At 36.9% G+C, this 24521-nt stretch overlaps 1 protein-coding gene and 1 long non-coding RNA gene across 6 annotated transcripts in view; one reads left to right on the top strand and one right to left on the bottom strand.

The window, feature by feature from the left end:
- The window catches only part of LOC138716310 (UNC93-like protein), a 298280-nt gene that overhangs the window by 202331 nt on the left and 71428 nt on the right, over nt 1-24521 (top strand). For all 5 annotated transcript variants that reach the window (XM_069849261.1, XM_069849259.1, XM_069849256.1 and 2 more), the window contains one exon: nt 8722-9495. In XM_069849261.1, the coding sequence (XP_069705362.1) occupies nt 8754-9495 (742 nt within the window). In that variant the 5' untranslated portion in view covers nt 8722-8753. The remainder of the gene's footprint in view (nt 1-8721; nt 9496-24521) is intronic.
- Nucleotides 1-24521, bottom strand: part of LOC138716311 (uncharacterized) — a 417126-nt gene that overhangs the window by 374473 nt on the left and 18132 nt on the right. The gene's annotated exons all lie outside the window — the stretch shown is intronic.

Here is a 24521-nt window from a genome sequence, read left to right as displayed (position 1 = left end):
ATGTGCGCAACTCTTAGCTTGTCACATCATTGTGATGCAAAACGTCAAAGGAACACGCATTACGAAAACACGCAACGTTCGATTTCTAATTCATGGCAGGCAACAGCGTTTCTAGGGTACAAAGCACTCTTCTCCACAGAATATTGTAACTATCCTACTTTTGCACTTCTGCTTCTTAAAATAAACCTTCGCGAAATAGAAGAGGATATTCATTGCACCTTGTAATTTTTATTATAAATATATGCTTGTATATCTGTTTTATGAATTAAATTTAATAATTTGTTGGTCTCAGCCTAGATCATATATACGGTACCCAGATTGCTCGGCTTTGACGGTAACAACTTTTGTCAGGTTTACTATGCTGCCATCTAGTTGTTACATAAAGAGTCACATCATAACTCCCATTTGAATTGCATTAGCGACTGTACTGCTATCTCGTGTTCGTTACGGCGGACGGGTGGCGATCCTGGCGGTTATTCTCTTCAAAGTGCTGCCAATTTTAACATAGGGACGAGCTATCTGTTATACATATGATCTCGGGTTTCAGACACATAAAAACTAGAAAATATATTGTGTAAGTTCGACTATGCACAAAAGTTACAACGTACTACTGTATATTTCCTAAAGACTGAACTTCGTACTAGAGTTGCACTGTTTAAGATTGAATTCCACATAAAAATCACAAAAACGCAGTCTGAAGTCTGAGCTCTACACAGAAGTCTTAACAGTGTTCCTTGAAGATTACGCTGTGTATAAAATTACTCAAGAATATTTTCTTCTACACAAAAGATACAACAATATATTCTGAAAATTGGGCTCTACACAAAATTCTCAATAATGTTTTCTGAAGTTTGGGATCTACACAAAAAGTCAACAATATATTCTGAAGATTGGGCTCTACACAAAATTCGCAACAATTTTTACTGAAGATTTGGCTCTACACAAGAAGTCAACAATATATTTTGAAGGTTGTGCTTTACACAAAATTCTCAATAATGTTTTCTGAAGTTTGGGATCTACACAAAAAGTCAACAATATATTCTGAAAATTGGGCTCTAGACAAAATCCTAAACAATTTTTACTGAAGATTGGGCTCTACACAAAAAGTCAACAATATATTCTGAAGATTGGGCTCTAGACAAAATCCTAAACAATTTTTACTGAAGATTGGGCTCTACACAAAAAGTCAACAATATGAATAATTTCGAGGGAAAAATTGTTCCGGAGCCGGGTATCGAACCCGGGACCTTTGGAGTTATACCTGAAATCTTGATTTGCATAATACACGTGACTGTTCGTTAACAGAAAACCACAATTTAAGTCACACGGAGTTAGTGTGCACTCGAAGTTGGTTGCTTGACGGTTGTCAGCCCACTTTGAGGTCTGTGGATATAGAGGGAAAAATTGGATCGGTGTCGGTTAGAGTTCCCGAGTAGCTCAGTGGTAGAGCGTTGGTACGTTAACCAAAGGTCCCGGGTTCGATACCCGGCTCCGGAACAATTTTTCCCTCGAAATTATTCAAATCAACTTTACAGGGAGTTATACCTGAAATCTTGATTTGCAAGTCAACAATATATTCTGAAGATTGGGCTCTAGACAAAATCGTAAACAATTTTTTTTACTGAATATTGGGCTCTACACAAAATGTCAACAATATATTCTGAAGATCAGGCTCTACACAAAATTCTCAACAATGTTTTCTGAATATTGGGATTTACATGGAAGTCATAAAATGTGTTCTGAAGATTGGGCACTACACAAAAAAGTCAAATATATATTCTGGAAGGGGAAAGGAACTGGCTACCCTACCCCATTATCTCCTGGCCTCGTTGTCTCGTAAGTGGTGCCGTGTTGGTATCACTTGAGAGATTCAGACCTGTCTTCGGATTAAACAACAATAATATTCTGAAGATTGAGCTCTTTACAAATGTCTCAGTAATGTTTTCTGAAGATTCGGTTGTACGTAAACATCACAAAAATGATTTTTTTTTTACATGAAAGTCAGAACAATTTCTGGTACTGGCTCTATATAAAAGCCTCAAGAATATTTATATTTTATTTTTATATTGAACTTTACACAATTTTTTTACAGAGTCAGGAATGTGACTGTTATTAAAAGGGACATTTGTCACGTTTGTTATGCGTAACATTTAAACAGCTGTAACTCCACATCCAATGAAAATTGGACACATGTTTATATGAACTTTTCTACTCAGAATAGTCCGTACTATCAAACCCTAAAATATTTTCTGTTTCTTGTAGTAGTTAAAGCATGACATTTTCTTCAACTGTTTTATATCGAAATCGAAGTCAGTGCGATACAGTTCCGACAGTTGTATTTTACTGTGACGTCACAGCCCTGGTTTCTAGCCAAGATTTCTAACACTAAAGACAAGAATCGTGAAGGTCATCTGTACTGCCCACTTTGTGGATCTCACCCTACTTGCTTTATGGGATTCTGAGAGCCGAGAATCCCACGGAGATCGACCTCAGCCAAGTCTGCGTTATTGTTCCTTTTGTTTCGCAAGCAAACTCTCAGGCCGTCCCAGAAGAATGACAGCGCGACATTGTCTTGTTTCTGGACCATTCCGCGCGGTGCGATGGATCTGGACCTTGGAGATTGTTTTGGTGCTCGAAAGTAACGACTTACATGCTGTTACTGCGTTTCCAGTTCCCTTTCTCATCCCATACCGCATTGTTTACACAAGGTGAGAGTGAATGTCCTTCCTCATTCATTGGAACACACTGTATCCTCCACAGCATGAGAAAATTAGTGTACGAAAAGGAAATGATCTCCAAGTGAAGGTGTTCTTCATTGTGCGGAACTGTATACAAGCTTGAGAATCGCGGTCATACACGAGAAGTTTGTTTGTAGGCCTACATTTTCCATCTCTGTTGATAGAGAGTGGAGCATTAACACCTGCCTGTTGAAAAACAAAGTTAACCCTTTACCAGGCCAATTTTTTGTAGTCTTATAAAAAGATTAAACTTTTAGTAGCCTATATCAAGAAAATAGCGCCCTTAAAGTCACTGGTATTTTTTTAAAATTCATTTTGACATGTTGAACACAAATTTTTGGTGAAAAGCAAGCAATTCAAAATTAATAAATTCATTCATAGTGTTCTGCCCAAGGGCAGGTTTTTCACTGCAAACTCAGCATTCTCTAGTATTTCCTATTTTCTGCCTTCCTCTTTGTCTCCGCGTATGAACCAATTATCTTAATGCCGTCTTTCATTTTATATCTTCTTCTGCCCCGAACTCTTCTCCCGTCCACCATTCCTTCCAGTGCATCCTTCAGCAGGCAGTTTCTTCTCAATCAGTGACCCAGCCGATTCCTTTTCCTCTTTCTGATCAGTTTCAGCATCATTCTTTCTTCATCCACTTTTTCCAACACAGCTTCGTTTGTTACTCTGTCCATTTTACAACCTCCATTCTTCCCCATATCCACATTTAAAATATTTCTATTCACTTCTCTTCATTTCGTCGTAATGCCCATGTTTCTGTCCCATAAAATGCTACACTCCACACAAAGTACTTCACTAGCCTCTTCCTTAGTTCTTCCTCCAGAGGTCCGCAGAAGAAAGCTTTCTTTGCCATTGCTTTTCTCCTTTCGACTTCCTGGCTGCAGCTCATGTTACTGCTTATAGTACACCCCAAGTATTCGAAGCTGTCCACTTGCTCTACTGCCTCATTTAGAATTCGCAAATTTATATTCTTTACTTTTCTTCCTATGATCATGGTCTTCGTCTTGTTGGCATTTATCTTCACCCCATAGTGCCCACAGCTGTCATTTAGTCAAAATTAATAAACCTAAAATTTAACACTTATTAGACTTTTGTGAATGAATTACATGGCTCAGAAATAAATCAATATTGACTCAATTCACTTAAGCTTAACACAACACAATATAATGTTTTTTTATAATATAAATACCTAAAGAATAGTGTAAAAATAAGATGTAACACGCTTTCGAACTTCCCAGATACTAATAGACACACTCTCAACTGGCTTTTCAATTCACAGTATCGATATTTTGTCATCTATACCGATCTATCCATTTTTAAAAGAGTTCTAACAGTCGCTGCAAGATATCAGGCGCTACTAGACATGGCAAGACTTTTCTCGCGGACACAGTAAAATAATTAATTGGGTGAGAAATGTACTTTCCACCACCTGGTAAAGGGTTCAAACAATCATGTTTGCTCCAAGCGGTTGTTACTTTTACAGTAAATAAAAGCCTGAGTTGTACGAGGAGGTTGTTGGGTATGCTGATAAAGACGATTTCTTCCTGCCGGGCGCGGCATCATTGTTTCTCATTCTATTGAAGCAATTTTATGAGAACTGATAATTCTTAAGGACAGGTTTTGAGTGAAGAAATAGGTTAGCAATTAACCTCAACGTCGAGGTACAAACCAACAAATGGAATTAGTAGACGGTTAGGAAATGACCGAGCAGGTAGCTTGTGTCTCGTTCCGTGCACGACAGGTCTGGACTGGGTGCCTAGCGACGCTGATTTCACTGCTGAGATGCCGGCGACAAGAGCCCGGCCAGGGTTCATCGAGAACCGATAACTTGCTGTGTGTGTTAAAAACAGATCTCAGCAACATTTTTTGTAAGCTTGCGTTATTTAAGCAAATCAGAGCATGATCCTCTCAGTGATATTTTTGTTCGCGAAATTACATACACTGTAGAAGTACTGGAGGTAGGAATTTAACACAGGAAATTAGTTTTTATGAAATACTCCTTCCCTATGTGTCTTAGGATAATTTGTATAAAGAAAAATGATAATTCACTAAAAATACATCTAACAACTACTCTATTCTCTCAGTAACTCCAGAGAAATTAATTAAATAAAAATCTATGGTATACACCAAAAAAAAAAAAAAAACAGTACTGAAATTTTCTCACTGATACTGCGCATGTACGTCTCGTATCCATGGTGAAGTTTGTTTATCTGAACTCATTGTTGTACTGTTGATACACAATATAGTGAAGATTTGCTAAAATGATTCTTACAACGAGGAAAAAGTGTTTATTGTAGAGCATTATTATATAGGCCTATAATAAATTTTATAAATTTTCAGTTCAATAAACATTTTCGGCACTGTTTGTTTTGGTGCATACTGGAAAATGTAACTTCATTTGCTTTATTTATTTACATGATTTGTTTCATCTACAGTCAATTGTTTTTTTTTTTTCGTTGTATTTATAGAGCATTTCACGTTAAGAAGAAAGCATTGAGCATATGGGGCTATTCCATCAAATGATCAGTTGCCATAGAAACGCCTACTTACCACATAGCTTGTACAATGTGTTAGGCAAGGCCCATAAAACCAATGCTTTTTTCTTAACGTGGAATATTTTATAACATCGAGTTTCGCACTGTTACAATGAATAACACAGTGCTACTTAAAATCAATCAAATTAATTAAAATTAATGAAAATGAATAGTATAAAATTAATGAAAACATTATCAATTAAAAAAATATCCGTAAAACATTGAAGAATGCGATTTTCTCATAACCTTCTTTTATCTCATAGCCCTCATCTGTTACAAAATTTGTAACATTGTTATGGATCATGGCTGCTATCAATGTAATAGAATTACTGATATAAAAAGTAAAAAATATAGTAATACCATAGAATAGTATATACAGTCACGAAGCTCAATACGTAGTAAATATGCATCCATAGATAGTTGCTAACCACTAGGATCGCTACTATCGCCTCATTGCAGACAATGCAAAATAGTACCGGCACAGTCTATTGTTCCTAGCAGCCTCACAACTCAAGCTTCGTGACTATATTCTAGACTGTGGTAATACTGTAATTTTTCTCTAACAGCGAATAAAAAATTAATTTGTTTTCGTTGCATTTTAACTAATTCCTTAATTCATACCAAATAGCGCATATATGCCTATTTATAATGCTTTCCCCTAAACTGAACAGAGTGGAAAATATTTTGCGAAAAACTGATTCTCATATTAAAACCCTATGTTCAGTACTTTGTTTTTTTCTGGATGTAAAAACAATGAAGAAATAACTTAATTAGTGGGCCATGGTTAGAAATTAGCGGACTCTGACAATTTTTAAAACAAGAGAACATTAAATTTATGGTTACGAAATCAAAGGCTGATGTTATCTTGTTTTACAAATTATCAAAACCTGCCAATTTTCAAACATGTCCTACTGATTAAATTATTTCTTCATTGTTTCCTACAGGGTGATTCAGTGATAATGTTACAAATTTTTAGGGATGAAGAGGACACAATAAATTATGAACGATTTTCATATAGGAACCTATTGTCCGGAAACGTTCTCTTTCGTAGTTACAAACCTAGATATGTTAGTGTAATCAGCTAGAATTGAACTCAAAACCATTCTTTTGAAGTTTAGTTGCAGAAGATCTGTTCCTGAAAACGCTGGTGATTTCTCATTAACATGGTGTAAATTATATTTTAACTCAAACTTTGCAACTTTCCTTCCATATCCTTTTGCTCTTCCATAGGCCTAAATGAAATGCAAATCAGCAAGAGTTTATCCTAAGCCACGAATAAATAAATCAAATTTTTAACTAACGAATGTATTGCGTGTTACAATGTTCTACCTTTTTTCTGCGATTTTTTTAGTGGTGGACTATGCAGAAAAAAGTTCCACGTTAAAACATGAAATCACAGAGACCTGTGGAGGACACAGCAGAAAAATTATGAAATCATGACACAATAAACCAAACATGTAGTGCATTTAGAACTAGACAGCTGGCGCACAACAAAATTATAATTCTTGAAGTAGTTTTCACTCTTGTTACAAAGGAACTTACAAACAGAACACACATTTTTAACGATCTTAAGAAGATGGGCAAATTAATTTGGGCTTAAGACAGATGAATGAACATGTTGCTATGACGACTATCTCCGGACTATGGAAATTTATGAATGTGCATGTAACGAAATGAGCTGGTCACAACTTATCAGCTTAGACTTGAGTGCCTCTTGGTTGAGCTTCCTATGTACTCACCTAATAGCTGCTAGCCCACATACTTACACGTAGATATGCCGAACACTCCAGGTGCTAATAGGGCCAAGCGGCAGTTCCCGTATCAATACGAGCCTCTTAATCAGAGAACACTTATCTGCTTCCTAACAAGCACTTCTGACTTGTAGCGTGCTTCAAGTCTTTGAGGCATACCTGTACGTTCAGCTCTGCTAATAGCAACACATGATGTATCAGTGTTCATAATGATCCCTGCAGGTCTAAATCAAACAGTATTAATAAAATGTGAAGAGTACGTGACCTTGCAGTGCGAAACTATTTGATGAGAATATTCCTTCTTTTTCTTATTTATTTTTACGTCATCCTTGCTTGTTGATTTCATTTTCCTTACATTCCATCTCCAAATCATGCTTATCAATTCTATCCACTGAGAACATTCAGTACCTCATACATCCATTCGTAAATTCGCTTCTTCACCCACCCATTTCATAAATTCACCTACCCAACCACTCATTTATCATCACCTACTCTTCACCCATCCATCCAACTTCCCGCTCTATCCATCCATCCATCCGCTCTTGCACTCACCGATCCATGCATTCACCAAACCACTCTTTTACCCATTCATCCATCGATCCTAATTTTTCACCTACCTAACCACCCATGAATCCCCTCTTTCACTCATCCATCCATTAATCTACTCTTTCGCCCAATCAACCATCCACTAAACCACTCTTTCAAGCATCCAACCGCTCTTTCATCCATCCATTCATCCATCAATTCTTTCATGCTTTTACCCATCCATCCGTCCTTTCACTCAATTCATTTACCCGTTCTTACACTCATGCTTCCATTAATCCACTCTTTCGCCATCCATACATCAACTTTTTCACCCTCATATTAATCCATCAATCTACTCTTTCACTTACCTATCTACCAATGGATATACTCTTTTACCCAATCACCCATCCATCAATACACTCTTTCACCCAACAATCCATCCATCAATTCACGCTTTCATCCACTCATCCATCTAACAACACATTCTTTCACCCAACCATCCATCCATCCAAGAATCTACTATTTCAATCCATCAGGCAATCCACTCTTTCACTCATCCATCCAACAATCCACTCTTTCACCCACGCATACATCAATCCACTCTTTTTTTACCAACCTATTTACTAATGGATATACTCTTTCATCCAACAATCCATTCATCAATTCGTTCTTTCATCCACTCATCCATCTAACACTCCATCCATCCATCCAAGAATCCACTATTTCAATCCATCAGGCAATCCACTCTTTCACTCATCCATCCAACAATCCACTCTTTCACCCACGCAGCCATTAATTCACTCTTTTTTTCTCAACTATCCATCAGCTTTTTCATCTGTTTTCATTCAACCGTCCGTGAATCCACTCTTTCATCCATCCATCTATCAATCCATCCAACAATCCACTCGTTCACAGAATCGTCCATCAATCCACTCTTTCACCACAGTTTTTCCTATAATTTCTTTATTAATTCTTCAGTTCCTTTTTTATTTGTACCTTTCTTTCTTTCTCTCTTTCTTTCTTTCTTTCTTCCTTTCTTCCTTTCTTTTTTTTATTTATATTCATTTTTGTTTCTTCCCTTCTCTTCATTGATGGGTTGAAAATGTTTTGTCCTCTCACTACAGGCATTTATGTAGAAAACTGACAGTTTCACTTTCTTTGTTGCAGAATCGGCTTTGGTAGCTAGCGACAGCAACATAATGGTGGCCTCATGCGACGAGCGCTCCGCAGCCAACACCAACTGCAAGACCAAAGACGAGAACAGCAAGTCCGACGAGAAGCAGGATGACGTGGCGGTGTACACCGTGTCAGTGGGCGGTGGCTACGCCAACGAGGGCTTCAAGGACGACGGCGACCTCACCGGCGACGGCCGGGGCAACTCGCTGACCAAGCCTCCCCCGATCCCGCCCGGCGGGGACGAGGAGGCCAACAACGCCGACGGCAAGTGCCGGCTGTCCCGCCGCGAGAAGTGGCGCATCCTCAAGAACATCGCGGCCGTGAGCCTGGCCTTCATGGTGCAGTTCACGGCCTTCCAGGGCACGGCCAACCTGCAGAGCTCCATCAACGCCAGCGAGGGCCTGGGCACGGTGTCCCTGTCCGCCATCTACGCGGCCCTGGTGGTGTCCTGCATCTTCGTGCCCACCTTCCTCATCAAGAGGCTCACGGTCAAGTGGACGCTGTGCCTGTCCATGCTCATGTACGCGCCCTACATCGGCGCGCAGTTCTTCCCGAGGTTCTACACGCTCGTGCCGGCGGGGGTGATCCTCGGGCTGGGCGCGGCGCCCATGTGGGCCTCCAAAGCCACGTACCTCACCCAGGTCGGCGGCGTGTACGCCAAGCTCACAGACCAGGCGGTGGACGCCATCGTCGTCAGATTCTTCGGGTTCTTCTTCCTTGCCTGGCAGACGGCGGAACTCTGGGGAAATCTCATCTCGTCTCTTGGTGAGTACCGCAATGCTTTATACTACTATACGTTAGCAACTGGCAAAACTCCGTTGTAGGAGGCTACTGAACCTTACCGCTGCGCTGCAGGCGGAGTCGGAGTTTCCCTCCATTAATCTGAACCATCGTCGCTACTGATTGACAAGTCATCTGATGCATCACTGCTATCAGTTAAACATTCTCCTAACAAAATTATTCTGTCAGTTTCACTATTACATTAACACTAGAAAAAAAATATTGTTCTTTGTTATTTTTCACGTGCTCAACACATTGCTTGCACTTACGATAGAACAAACATATTACATATTTATGCAATAGATTACGTAAAACAATTTATATCTTTGTTATACTTCGGTCATATTTACCAATTAATATTTTACGTCTCATTTATTTAGCTTTATTTCAATCCATTCTCCAGTATGGAATTTTAGGGTGGGGAAATGCTTGTAATTCTAATCTCACTCCACTAATACTTATTCAGAAAAGAATCATTAAAATATGCCTTAATAAACCAATTGATTACTCATCCGAGCTTTTGTTTACTGATTTTAATGTTTTGAAAATTAAACACATTTATTACATTGCCTTATTAATCTTCATACATAAAAACCGTAATAAGTTCAAATTGTATCATCATAACTATGGAACTAAAAGGTCCGATTTTATACGACTAGAGGAACCAAAGTGTTTCACAAGCACAGCTCTGAGCCATGGTACTTACTTTGGTCCAAGGTTATACAATAAAATAATTGATAAATACCCAAATTTGGAAAATTTTAGTATCAGAAATTTCAAAAATAGCGTTAGGAATTTAATTTTTAAAGAATATATATTGATTTAATATGTATGAAATTGTATTTTTAAATTTAATTTATTCCTGTGAATTTTTGTTTCTTGACCCAGTTTGTGTCAAAAAATTATCTTTGTGTTTATCTTTGTGTTTAGATATCTCCCTGAGCACGAGTTTTTTTACTCCTTCAGGGAAGAACTAAGATTGTATTTTTGTCAATGTTATTTTATTAACAATAAACAATAAACTTGTCTTTTCCATATTCTGCGAAAAGGCGACGACACAATCGTTCCTTTACGCTAAGTGGGGCCCGAATTTCAGTTACAAAAATCCAATTGAAAAGACTGGAGACAACTGACTACACATTTTAGTCTCTTTCTTTAAGTAAATGAAACCAATCAAAACAATAAATGCTTATTTTTAAAGCACTGTTGGGTTTTGAAGACAAATAATGTTTATGCACGCGCTACTTGACGGACCACGAGCAGACATAAACTTAACAAGTGATGATATCTTGTAGACTCATTCTATTAACATGGTTTTGTTTTCAACATAAAGTAGAATCTATTTAGACGATTTCATACACTGCAACTATCCACTTATCTCTTCAAGAAAAAAAGTTTATCGCTGATCGATTTTCTACTTCAAAAACATATTTTCCCACACTACAGTAGTATAAAACAAACCTCAATTCAGAAGCCTTACATTTGTTATATTGCGGCATCTTAGACATCTGCAAACAATACTCTTCAACATGCTTCTTTCCTTATTGGAATCTGACTAATAGTTTCTTAATTATTACTAAATATAAAAATGCGAAAATATTCTACTTCATCAAAAGTCTACGTGAGTAACGCCTTCTCCCGTAATTTGCTGACAATTAGGAAGGAGAAGGCGAATAGTATATTGCGTTACTCTTTAAGATTGACGCATGCGCAGATCAATGGAGTTTTCTAAGCTGTTCCCCTATAGTACTGTATCATCTTAGACAAAAAATGACCGGTTGCCATGACAAAGTCCTCTTCGAAAGACTTCGGTTGATTCCATCAACGCTTAGGTTTACACGTGAACAAATTCTGTTGCACAATTCCGCCCTGTTTTTCAATTGTTTTGATCGTTTGTTGATTTTTCTGTTTGTTTATATATGGGTAGTATATCAAATGTTACAACTAGATCTCGAATTTTAGGCTAAATAGCTATTTTTTTCTATAATAACAAACTAAAAGTCCAGGATAACAGAGAGAATTTTAAATTGAAGAGGTTACATCAGCTGCTTGTTTATGCGGATGACGTGAATATGTTAGGAAAAAAACCAGAAACTATTAGGGAAAACACGGGAAGCAAGTAAGGAGATATAGTCGCGACGCTGTTATTCCCGGCGTGACGACTCCTCTTTGCTTACGTCTTAGGAAGTGAAGGCTCTATAAAGTCTAGGTAGGTAGTATCGTTCGCCATTTTTGTTCTTTCGTTGCCGAGCTACCATACGAGGAATCTATTTGCCACACCGTTAAACATTATAATGTCGTAGCTCCTATGATAATAAATCAAACGCACTTCAATTCAGCAAATAATTGAGCGGCAAATAACGCCTTCGTGTGCTTTCTGCGAACGCCAACGAAAGAGCCAAAATGGCGGGCGATTATATTAAGTATTTATCGAGCCTTAAGAAATGAATAACGTCTTCCTCAGCGAATCACAAGACGCACACCTTTAAATGTAGCCGACCTGCAACGCGATTGGCTTCCGGAAATTAGAGCGACGGGACTTTTTTTTTATAGGTTTGGAAGTAAATCCCCCCCCCCAAAAAAAAAACAAAGCAGCTATATAATTATGTCTCTATAGTACGGAATGGAAATATAAAAACTGGAAATTTATCCTTTGAAAAGATGGAGAAATTCAAATATCTAGGAGCAACAATAACAAATAAAAATGACATTCGAGAGGAAATCAAGCGCAGAATAAATATGGGAAACGCCTGCTTTTATTCGGTTGTGAAGCTTTTGTCATCCAGTCTGCTATCCACACCTATGGAATAACGGTTAGCGCGTCTGGCTGCGAAACCAGGTGGCCCGGGTTTGATTCCCGGTTGGGGCAAGTTACCTGGTTGAGGTTTTTCCCGAGGTTTTCCCTCAACCCAATATGAGCAAATGCTGGGTAACTTTCGGTGCTGGACACCGGACTCATTTCACCGACATTGTCACCTTCATCTCAGACACTAATTAACCTAAGATTTTGATAAAGCGTCGTAAAATAACCTACTAAAATAAATAAAAAATCCAGTATACTTGCAAAAAAAAGAACAAAGTTAGAATTTATAAAGTAGTTATATTACCGGTTGTTCTGTATGGTTGTGGAACTTGAACTCTCACTTTGAGAGAGGAACAGACGTTAATGAGGTTCGAGAATAAAGTGCTTAGAAAAATATTTTGAGCTAAGAGGGATAAAGTTACAAGAGAAGGATTAAGAAAGATAAATGTTTGAGACAAATCTTGACAGCTGATTTCAATTATGGCCAATAACATCGATGTTTGTAAGTTCAAACGTTTGTATTTGACCTTTGTTTATTCATATTAAAGACTTATGATGGATTTTAAAAATAGTTCTTCCCACTGATTAGATTAAATCTATTTGTATCAGTCAACCCACGACATCGTGTTTGAGTACTCTGATTATTAACAATTCCATGTCGTATCATATACTTCCAATAGATTAAGATGGCTGCACATGCATGAGCTTATCTGTAAATCTTGATACGATTAAGGATCTCGTCTATCACCTCTGATAGGAGACATTCCATGCATTACAGATAACTTATCTGATGTGGTCTGATGCTCTTTTTCTGAGTTTACATCGTCTGCAATTTGAACTGAAGCCTTTATCATAATACAAATAACAACTGAAGTCCTATGTAAGCCGTACCAAAGCTAATAATTCATGTTCTATAGTCGCTACATAAAGCTTGCAGTAGTATATCAAATGCTATTTCCGAGTCTTTTTGCAAGTGAATGGATCATCCTTCTTTGATTTCTATAAAATGGGCTATTATGTGCTTATGATAATAACCAATTAGATCAAGAAGAAGATTTTTCTCAGTACTTGTCAAATTGAGTCCGCCGAGTTAGCTCTGTGGTAGCGCGTCTGTCTCCAGACTAGTCGGCCTGGGTTCGATTCTCGTCGGGGTCAGAAATTTTCATGTAACATTTCTACCACGGGACTAGGAGATATGGCGGTGCACAACTTCTAGTCATTGAATTGTGCAACAATATGCCTGGGTTAAATTCCAAATCTCTCCGAAGTTCAAATTCAAATTCAAATTTATTTACAATTTACATTTGAAATATTATGAATAGATACCCGAAATGAGCATACGCTCGTGCTCGGGTACAGTCCAGTAGTCTACATAAATTTTACAGAGATCAAATAATAATGCTGATGATAGAAATAATAATAGTAATAATAATAATAATAATAATAATAATAATAATAACAATAATAATAATAATAATAATAATAGAACAATCGTGACGGAGATGATACAAAGATAGTAATACAAAATAATTCATTAATAATAATATTAATAATAATAATAATAATAGAATAATCGTGACGGAGATGATACAAGGATAGTAATACAAAATAATTCATTAATAATAATATTAATAATAATAATAATAATAATAATAATAATAATAATAATAATAATAATAATAATAATAATAGAATAATCGTGACGGAGATGATACAAAGATAGTAATACAAAATAATTCATTAATAATAATAATAATAATAATAATAATAATAATAATAACAACAACAACAACAACAATAATAATAATAATAATAATAATAATAATAATAATAATAGAATAATCGTGACGGAGATGATACAAAGAAAGTAATACAAAATAATTCATTAATAATAATAATAATATTAATAATAATATTAATAATAATAATAATAATAATAATAGAATAATCGTGACGGAGATGATACAAAGATAGTAATACAAAATAATTCATTAATAATAATAATATTAATAATAATAATAATAATAATAATAATAATAATAATAGAATAATCGTGACGGAGATGATACAAATATAGTAATACAAAATAATTAATTAATAATAATAATAATAATAATAATAATAATAATAATAATAATAATAATAAGTGATAAAACAAAAATATTTACAATAATAAAATAAATACTAAGACGGATAAAATAAAATATAAAGCCACTAGCGAGAGTTAACACAACTTAAATAAGCATATAATAACCGGAAAAAAATGACGAAGTGCATATGAAGAGAAAGCATATCGGTCCCCTGGGCGCTATTCGACAGGAGTTGGGGTTTTCCCCTCCTCCTTTCCTGATCTTCATCGTCGTCATCACCCTACACTACACTTACACATACACTCACCCTAGTACACGACATAATTCTTCACAGACGCACATGTACAGCGTGGCCCGATGAAAATGGGTCACAAACCTGCCATCTATTCGCGAATCACACAAGTGAAGTGGGTAGGCATTGGATACACACACTTGTCAAATTCAATATTTTGCAGTTAAGTTCTTGTTCCAGAGAATGCCTCAATTATAAGAAAACAGATCAAGTGCTATGAGCCAATAAACGGAATCTGAAATCCTCTTTTTGGCTGAAATATTCAGTGGCGCCAAGTTTTGGAAATCATTGGGTGGGCTCAAACGCATGAGGTAGTTCTTCTTCCTTCCCTTAGTTTACCCTCTCCCTTGTAGGTTCATTTACACGACCCACGCTATCCAGGCCTTACAGGACCGCGACCTGTCGGGAGAGGAATTAAGCTATGGATCACATACATACTTTTTTGACCACACAAGGACATGGAGGGCCTCCCCGGATGAAGGATCATCTCAATGCCGGGGCCACCTCCGATACAACACAAACATGTAAGACATTACACAGCATTCACTCACACATATGAAAGGATTAAGGGAAGGATCGCCGTCCATGGCCGGACTTTCAAGAGGTACAGTCCCGGCATTTGCCTGGAAATAACTGAGGAAACCATGAAAAACCTCAGTTGGTATTTAAAAGGCATAGTGAGGACCGATGAGCTAATACAATAACATTAGGAGTAATCAGGATCCGTCTGTGCTTATCTGTTTAAGAAATATTGGTTGTTATAATACTTGTCACATTAGTTTATTCAGTTTTTAACGTTTTCGGCTTGAATAAGCCATCTTCAGAAACGTTATATGCCTAATTACATAAATGAAATTGGTAGGGATGTGTATATAGTACAAAATAGATGAATCAGTTGAAATTATAAGTCTCTATGGTGATAATATTGAACATAAATTGATTAAAATGTTAAAAAAAGGGCTACATGAGCCATGGTCAAAGGTTATTACTTACTTACTTACTGGCTTTTAAGGAACCCGGAGGTTCATTACCGCCCTCACATAAGCCCGCCATTGGTCCCTATCCTGAGCAAGATTAATCCAGTCTCTACCATCATATCCTATCTCCCTCAAATCCATTTTAATTTTATCTTCCCATCTACGTCTCGGCCTCCCCAAAGGTCTTTTGCCCTCCGGCCTCCCAACTATATATGCATTTCTGTATTCACCCATACGTGCTACATGTCCTGCCCATCTCAAACGTCTGGATTTTATGGTCCTAATTATGTCAGGTGAAGTATACAATGCGTGCAGCTCTGTGTTGTGTAACTTTCTCCATTCTCCTGTAACTTCATCCCTCTTAGCCCCAAATATTTTCCTAAGAACCTTATTCTCAAACACCCTTAATCTCTGTTCCTCTCTCAAACTGAGAGTCCAAGTTTCACAACCATACAGAACAACCGGTAATGTAACTGTTTTATAAATTCTAACTTTAAGATTTTTTGACAGAAGACTAGATGACAAAAGCTTCTCAACCGAATAATAACAGGCATTTCCCATATTTATTCTGCGTTTAATTTCCTCCCGAGTGTCATTTATGTTTGTTACTGTTGCTCCAAGATATTTGAATTTTTCCACCTCTTCGAAGGATAAATCTCCAATTTTTATAGTTCCATTTCCTACTATATTCTGGTCACGAGACATAACCATTAAAATACAAAAATATTAAAACATGTGCAATATTGTTACAATTACTATATGTTGGACCATCTGTGGTAGTGTGCAATGCTGAACAGATTGAAGGTGATTCAACTGTAAAGCGGAAAGAAAATATGTATCAAAATGTGATACCTATAACAAACATAATGAGGAGGTTACATACAAGAACAAAGAAAAGTATATATGTGGATCTTAATACTATTAAAGCTATGAAAAGCTTAATATAAGTTACATAAATCTGATTACAAACATCGCGGTGCGAACTGATTCATCTATTTTGTACTACATACACATGTACCAATTTCATTCATGTAATTAGGCATATAACTTTTCTGAAGATGGCTTATTCAAGCCGAAAACGTTAAAAACTGAATTAACTAATATGACAAGTATTATAACAACCAATATTTGTTAAACAGATAAGCACAGACGGATCCTGATTACTCCTAATGTTAGTTAGGATTGCCGGCCCCTGGGATCGAACCCCGGACCTCCTGAATGCAAGGCCAGCCCTCTACCACGCCTCTAGCCGGCTCGGTCATGAGGTATTAAAATAGATAAATCCCATAAATAATAATGATAGGCCCTAATGATGATGATGATGATGATAATAATAATGATGATGATAATAATAATAATAATAATAATAATAATAATAATAATAATAACACGACAAAGTATTGGGTGGGCTCGGGCCTAATTGTCCCATATAAGTTGGCGCCACTGGTAGTGTTATCATCTTCATCACCTTTAATATCTTTGTCCTTGCATCTAGCTAAAGGGATTTTATAATCCCTTGTCAACTGGCATATTATGTTTCACACTTGCTGGATGCCTTCTAGATTCTGTTCTGTTATTCTTAACTTGTTGCAAACCTTCACTTACGTACGAGATAACTTGTACAGGTTTGTATACGCTACATTTGGCAGCGACTTCGTGTCACGCAAGCTTACCAACTGAATCAGCAGCGTGTTACTGCACGTGATACTTCGTGCTTCATTTCCATTCTGCCAACTAGTTAATCTGAAAATTTCCCTGTTATGACTACGTAACCTTCTAAAAATACTGAAACAAAACATTATCAACTGTGACAAGAATTGAAATTTCATGCAAATTCTAATAGCTTATATAAAACAGAACTGAATCAACTTATAGAAAGGTGGATAATAAGTTCCGATAAAATGTGCCATACTAGTATTGTACGCCCAATCTCTACATAATCAATTTCATATTTAGGCTACAACCTAATCAAATGTAGGGCCTATTAAAGATAGACATTAAGAAGGCGATAAAAAACAACTACCAGTTAACTCGGCAACTTCTGAACGCTGAATAATTTGGCTTCCCTGTACTTCGTTTGTCACAATTTCTGACTAAAATACAGTATTAAAAATTGATAATTTTAAAATGATATGAACTTTAGGCCAGTTTCTGTCAGATGCTTTTCCAATTCACTGAGGGTTAAAGTAAGTAGATGTACTATCACCTTTACTTTTCAACTTGGCTCTAGAATATGACGTTAAGAAAGTCCAGGAAAACGGGGAGGGTTTGGAATTTAACGGGTTACATCAGCTGCTTGTTTATGTGGATGACTTGAATATGTTAGGAGAAAATCCACAAACTATTAGGGAAAACACGGGAATTTTATTTGAAGTAAGTGAAGAAATAGGTTTGGAAGTAAATCCCAAAAAGACGAAGTATATGATTATGTCTCGTGACCAGAACATAATAAGAAAATGGAAATATAAAAATTGGAAATTTATCCTTTGAAAAAGTGGAAAAATTCAAATATCTTAGAGCAACAGTAAAAAATATAAATAACATTTGAGATGAAATTAAACGAAAAATAAATATGGGAAATGCCCGTCATTATTCGGTTGCGAAGTTTTTGTCATCCAGTCTAGTTTCAAAAAACACAGAAAGTTAGAATTTATAAAACAGTTATATTACCGATTGCTCTGTGATTTTGTGAAACTTGGACTCTCACTTTGAGAAGGAACAGACGTTAAAGGTGTTCGAGAATAAGGCGTTTAGGAACATTTTTGGGGCTAAGACGGAAGAAGTTACAGGAGAATGGAGAAAGGTACAAAACACAGAACTGCACGCATTGTATTCTTCACCTGACACAATTAGGAACATTAAATCGAGACGTTTGAGATGGGCAGGACATGTAGCATGTATGGAAGAATCCAGAAATGTGTATAGTGTTAGTTGGAAGATCTGAGGGAAAAGGACCTTTTCGAGACGTAGATGGGAGGATAATATTAAAATGGATTTGAGGGAGGTGGGATATGTTGGTTGAGAGTGGATTAATCTTGCTCAGGATAGGGTTTATGTGAGGGCGGCAATGAACCTCCGGGTTCTCTAAAAGCCATTGGTAAGCAAGTGAGTAATTAAGATACGAACTTTAATCAGTCTTAGCGTCACTAAGTGAAGGACAAACAATACAAATTTAGTATCAGTCTATAAATACAAACAGCTGCGTCACCTAATAATTCTCAAATAGGCGTAGTGATAATGGAGAGAAACGGTAATGATAGGTGCTGTAACTCCACCAGATAAAAACGTTACGAGAAAGAAGGTTAAGGATATCTTCAAGTGCAAGGTATTGGTGATTAAACTGCGAGTGTCCCCCACAATCTACTTCTCTATCGGTCTTCCCCTCCTACGCACTTCCTCAATATCCTATTCCAATTTTTCTTACGATTCTATTCGTGTAGTGGCCAAAGCACATCAGTATTTTTCTCTTCAATTTATCCAAAGTTGTAATTCTGACTCATTTCTCGTGTAGAAGTGTTCCTTTATGATGTCTTTCTACGATGTTATAGCGGCCCTTTTCCAAAGATCTCACTTTGTTACATATAATTTATTACTTTTAAATAAATAACACAGTGTGAACAGTAAGCAATGTCATTAATTTGCAACAGTTGCGACAGATAATCGAACAGTTATTCGGTGAAAATCTCGTTTTGCCGAAATGCAGTTGATATGGCAACAGAATGAAGCACGACCTCATTTTGGTGTAGAAGTGAGGGACTTCTTGAACCAGCAATTCCATGAATGGATGGGCCGTCGTGGCGCAACAAAATGACCACCCAGATCATGCGACCTGACGCCATGTATTTTTCGCTATGAGGTATCCTGAAAAATGATGTTTTTTCTCAGAAATTGCAGTATTTGCATCAGTTGCGGTGAAAATCGATCAGTTATGTTCTGCCATCTGCAAATCAGTGTCTAAACGTTGTGACTTGTGTATTGAGAAACATTAACAAAATCTGTAAAGGAATGTATAGTCAAATGTAAATTGAATGTAATTAAATGTAAGGAAGTGTTTGGTGAAAGCGACTTTTAACCCACTCTGTATTGTAGGCATAATATTGACTTCAAAACTGTCTGAAACTTTCCAAGGAATATACAAATTCTCTTGATTTCTTTGTGAGCTGTGACGTCATTTGAGACTGTACACTCGTGTTAATCCCCAGAGACTTTTTATATCGTTTTTCGAAAACTCCAGGAAATAATGTGGGGTTACAAATTATTTAATTCTGAAAAAGTATTCCGAATGTGACTAGATTACATTCCAATTTCAGTTTAGTTATTCTTAATTGTTTATATTTTACTTCAGGATAATTAATATTATACCTACATTTTAATAATTACATAGGTTGGATAAAAAGTTATGGCAACACTGCTGTCACGTGACGACGGTGCGTTAGAGAGCTGCCAGCTGTGTGGACATGAACAAGGACTGTTAGATGAGTTAGTGCAGCCAGCGGCGACAGTACTCTGTCAATCTACTGCAGTGTGTAGAACGTTCACTTTCATGGGGATAATGCGAGAGCCCTAAGACCACGTTTACAAAACTAGAGCAACGTTCCTGGATCATCAAAATTGAAGTGACACGAGGTCGTAGTGCACAAGAATGTTTTCAGGGATTGCGTGAAGCATGTGCCGATGCAGTGTTGCCATATCGCACAGTGGCACGATGGGTTAAAGCGTTCTGGGAAGGCAGGGATGCCGTTCAGGACAACCTGTTAATGCAAGGAGTCACACCGCTGCTGCTGTCAAGGACCTCTTGCGGCGCTGGCCATGGGAGATTCTGGAACATCCACCGTACTCACCCGATATGAGTCCATGCGATTACGATCTTCTCACCAAATTGAAAGAACCACTGCGAGGGACCCGATACAGAGACCAGAGATGAACTTATCCGTGCTACAGGGCGGTCAATACGGAACATCAACAAAAGATGGACGCGCTGATGGTGTACGACGCCTTCCAAACATTTGGCAAAAGGTGATAAATAAGGGGGGCGACTATATAGAAGATACGTAAATGTTGTAACCCTGTGAATAAAGCCATGTCAGAAATATCGAACTGTTGCCATTACTTTTTATCCAGCCCTAGTATCTTAAATCGCTATATTAAAAGTTTTGCAAACAAAAGACGAGGCCAACTACAAAATACCCGAACAACAGAACTGCAATAACAAAACGAGACGAAAAGTTACTTTCAACTTTTTATTTAACAAATTACCATCGCATGAGAAGATTCACTGAAATAGAATAAAATACTTTTAACTGAAATTGTTTATTTATTTTAACAATGAATCTGAATGGGAAAAAACATCAGCGCATGCCAAGTAAACACGTTAATGCTCAATACTGGTATTTCTTTTGTTTATCTACGAAAGTCCCCGTGAAACGATAACAATTTACTTGAATTTCTAATGAACGCCAGTGCAAAACTTGAAGGATTGTTCGAAACCATAGCAACCAAACGCTTCATATCGTATAATGTAACTTGCGCTACACTTCCTTATTGCCGTACACAATTAAAATATAGCAAAACTGTGAATAAGGTCGGGTTATTTTATTACAAGATTACACACAACACGAAAAAATATGAAGCGTTACATTTACAGCCGCCTAATGGACAGCACCTTCTTAACTTTATCTTTGACTGGAAGCAAAACAAGTGAAGTTGACTAGAGAGGACAAATTAACCACTAGAATTTCACAAATATTCAATAAAGAAAGGAACAAGATCAGTTCTCGGCATAGTTCAAGTGGTAGTGAGTTTACTTACTCAACCGAGACTGCGCTTGGGTATTGGTTCAATTTCCGCTTGGGATGATTACCTGGTTGGGTTTTTACCGAGATTTTCTCCAACTGTAAAGTGAATGTCGGGTGATCCCATGATGTCACTATTACTAAACGATGAAAGAGTAATGGAACGGAGAAAAATTCTCTCTGGCACCGGGATTTGAACCCGGGTTTTCAGCTCTACGTGCTGATGCTTTATCCACTAAGCCACACCGGATACCCATCCCGGTGTCGGACAGAATCGTCTCAGTTAAAGTTCCAACTCTTGGGTTCCCTCTAGTGGCCGCCCTCAGCACTACGTCATAGATGTCTATGAACGTAGGACTAAAGTCCACACATGTGCTGAGGTGCACTCGTTATGAGTGACTAGTTGGCCGGGATCCGACGGAATAAGCGCCGTCTTAAATCACGAAGTGATTTACGCATATCATATGTATTAGTTTAATGTACCGAAGTACATATGATATTTCCATACAGATATTCTCCGTTCCATTACTCTTTCATCGTATGATGACGCAGAATATCTGCATGGAAATATCATATGTACTTCGGTACATTAAAATAATATTTATACTATTACAAAGTTATCGACGCTAAGTAACATCGCAAATGATACAGCGTTGTTAAATAACTGAAAAGAACGAATGTATCCCAAGCTTCTATCTCAAAAGTACCGAGTTTTGATCTGAATATAGTGTCGTACATCAACCGTCGTATCTCTGGTTCAATAAAAATTCCTACTTTAGCTCGCTCGGTTAAAATCATTTTTGACAAATGTTATGGAATTATGTCTTCCTGAATTCTTGATTAACAATCGATCTAGTTCTGTGTACAGGAATAGTAGCAATAGAATGCAGCAAACATAACCACCATACTGCCGTCGTTAACCTGAGTCATGGCCCACTATAAACTCACTCTGCAGAGTTTGTAAAGTCAGTCGTATTAAAAACTTGGGCGACTTTTGTAGTTTAGAAACTGAAACCGACGTGACAGCAGTTATGACAGTACTTTCAGAACAGTGTCAGTTTCCTTTCCCTACCTTCGCAACCAGTTCATTATTTCCAGATTTATATACAAAACCAGCGCATTCCTGTCCACCGGAGTGTGAACTAATTGCTCCACTGACCTGTGACGTTGTAGCAGCTTAAACGATCTCGTATATACAGGGACATCATTTTATTTTTACTAACATTTTAAATATCAACCTGTCTATACCTTTAGAGAACCGGAAACACCGCTTGCTCCCCCCTCCAAGACTGGAGTTCGATGATACTGGCGTAAAACACAAATCACTCTACTAGGTATAGGATGGAAGAAAAGTAGTTCATCCATTTACGTAAACTAGGAAATATCGCGATTTTGAGTTTGATAAATTTCATTAGGTTTTTCTTTAATCAAAGTACAGTACTGTATTAAGAATAAGTGTTTTTACTCACGAAGTGAGTTATCCATGCGAACGTATTCATTATGCAGTGTATATTATACTGTCTACAGGACATTAGCGTACAATATAGAGAATGAAGTTCAATTGAAAAATAATCATAATATGAATATTTAAACACATTTTGAAAATGGTGGCCGTTCATTTCGATACAGGCTTCGGTTCTTTTGTGCATATTATCGCACTATAGACTATTGCATCTAATTCCAATTGCCAGTTTCGTCCTTCGTACTAGTAACTCATGTTGAAACAATTCTGTACCTACTCTACATACTGTAAATTCAATCTTCACTTCTGCCCGACCCGAAAATATAAAATTACTCAGACATGCTATCTACTGTCCGTCCAAGTGGTTATGCCGCAGGATTGTAGAAAGGGAGGAAATCACGTGACAGTTAATTACTTAACGAGGCCCTTTTATTTAAGTTAAATTAAACAGCTGTATAATATTACGTAAACGTCCAATTCCTAAGAGAAATTAATGTTTTCAGAAAAGAGCTAAGACAGCCCAGCTTTTACAGAGGGGCGAGCAGAAGCAGGTGGGGGAAATCGGGATGCGACGTAGGCAAACGGACAGTACCTGTGCGAAAATATGATTCAATATTGAAAGCTCTTTCGTCACTGGAAAACGCGAACATATTTCTGGAACGTACTATACTCAGTAACTCAGTACTGCTTATTATCTGCGGTCTTGGTTCTGTGTGGAGTTGGAACTTCCTTAGTAGAAGGGGTGGGAGTGAAGTACATTCAAAAACTCAGTTACAATAAAAATTGAAGTAAAAATAAAATGATGTCCCTGTATAAGTGCATTAGTCTCCAGTAACAAAAATATAGCTACAAGATTTTTTTTCTGTATTTATGACAAAGGTCCACGTAAGATTTCATCTATAGTCGTAAAGAAAATTATGTGTATAAAGTGAAATAAACACTTAAAAAAATGAGGCTCTTAATATTACGCAATTATTTCCAATTACCTATACAGCAGAAATTTTATTGCTTTAATTTGACTATTTCGTTTATATGACGTCATTCCACTTTCGACCAATGAAGTGTAATGAAATTTTGAATTCCAACCAATCACAGTCATGCATCATGATAATTTCTGCAAGATCGATTTATCACTGTCAATTTATCGCATGGTCGTTCTTTTGTTCAGTCAGTGTCGCCAACTATTTCCACGCAAATAGATGAGCATGAATCCATTGTACTAAATAAAGTGCGAAATCCTATTTCTACATCTATATCTTCATCTTATAATTCCATGTTCATTGTATCTAAAGAAAATGACACTCCTTCATAACAATTGTTCATTTATTTAATGCATTAATCAGGTTATTTGTTATTATACTATAGATTTCATCAAATAATGAAAACTTGTTACTGTTATAATATCAAGAGAAAAGCGCAAAACATGTAATTAACATTTTTAAACCTGTATGTCACTTTTCTCAATTGGCATTACTGAATAACATCCAATTTCTTTATTGAAGTAATCGTTATTCATTTATTTTGACTTCACAATGTCTGAATAGGTTAAGTAGCCTATTCATAAATATACAATTATTAACATTTTGAGAGCGAAT

This window comes from Periplaneta americana, chromosome 16 (assembly GCF_040183065.1).
Source record: "Periplaneta americana isolate PAMFEO1 chromosome 16, P.americana_PAMFEO1_priV1, whole genome shotgun sequence".
Classification (NCBI taxonomy): Eukaryota; Metazoa; Arthropoda; class Insecta; order Blattodea; family Blattidae; genus Periplaneta; species Periplaneta americana.
The sequence above is the reverse complement of the archived record's forward strand: the minus strand, read 5'-3'. Positions and strand labels throughout refer to the sequence as shown.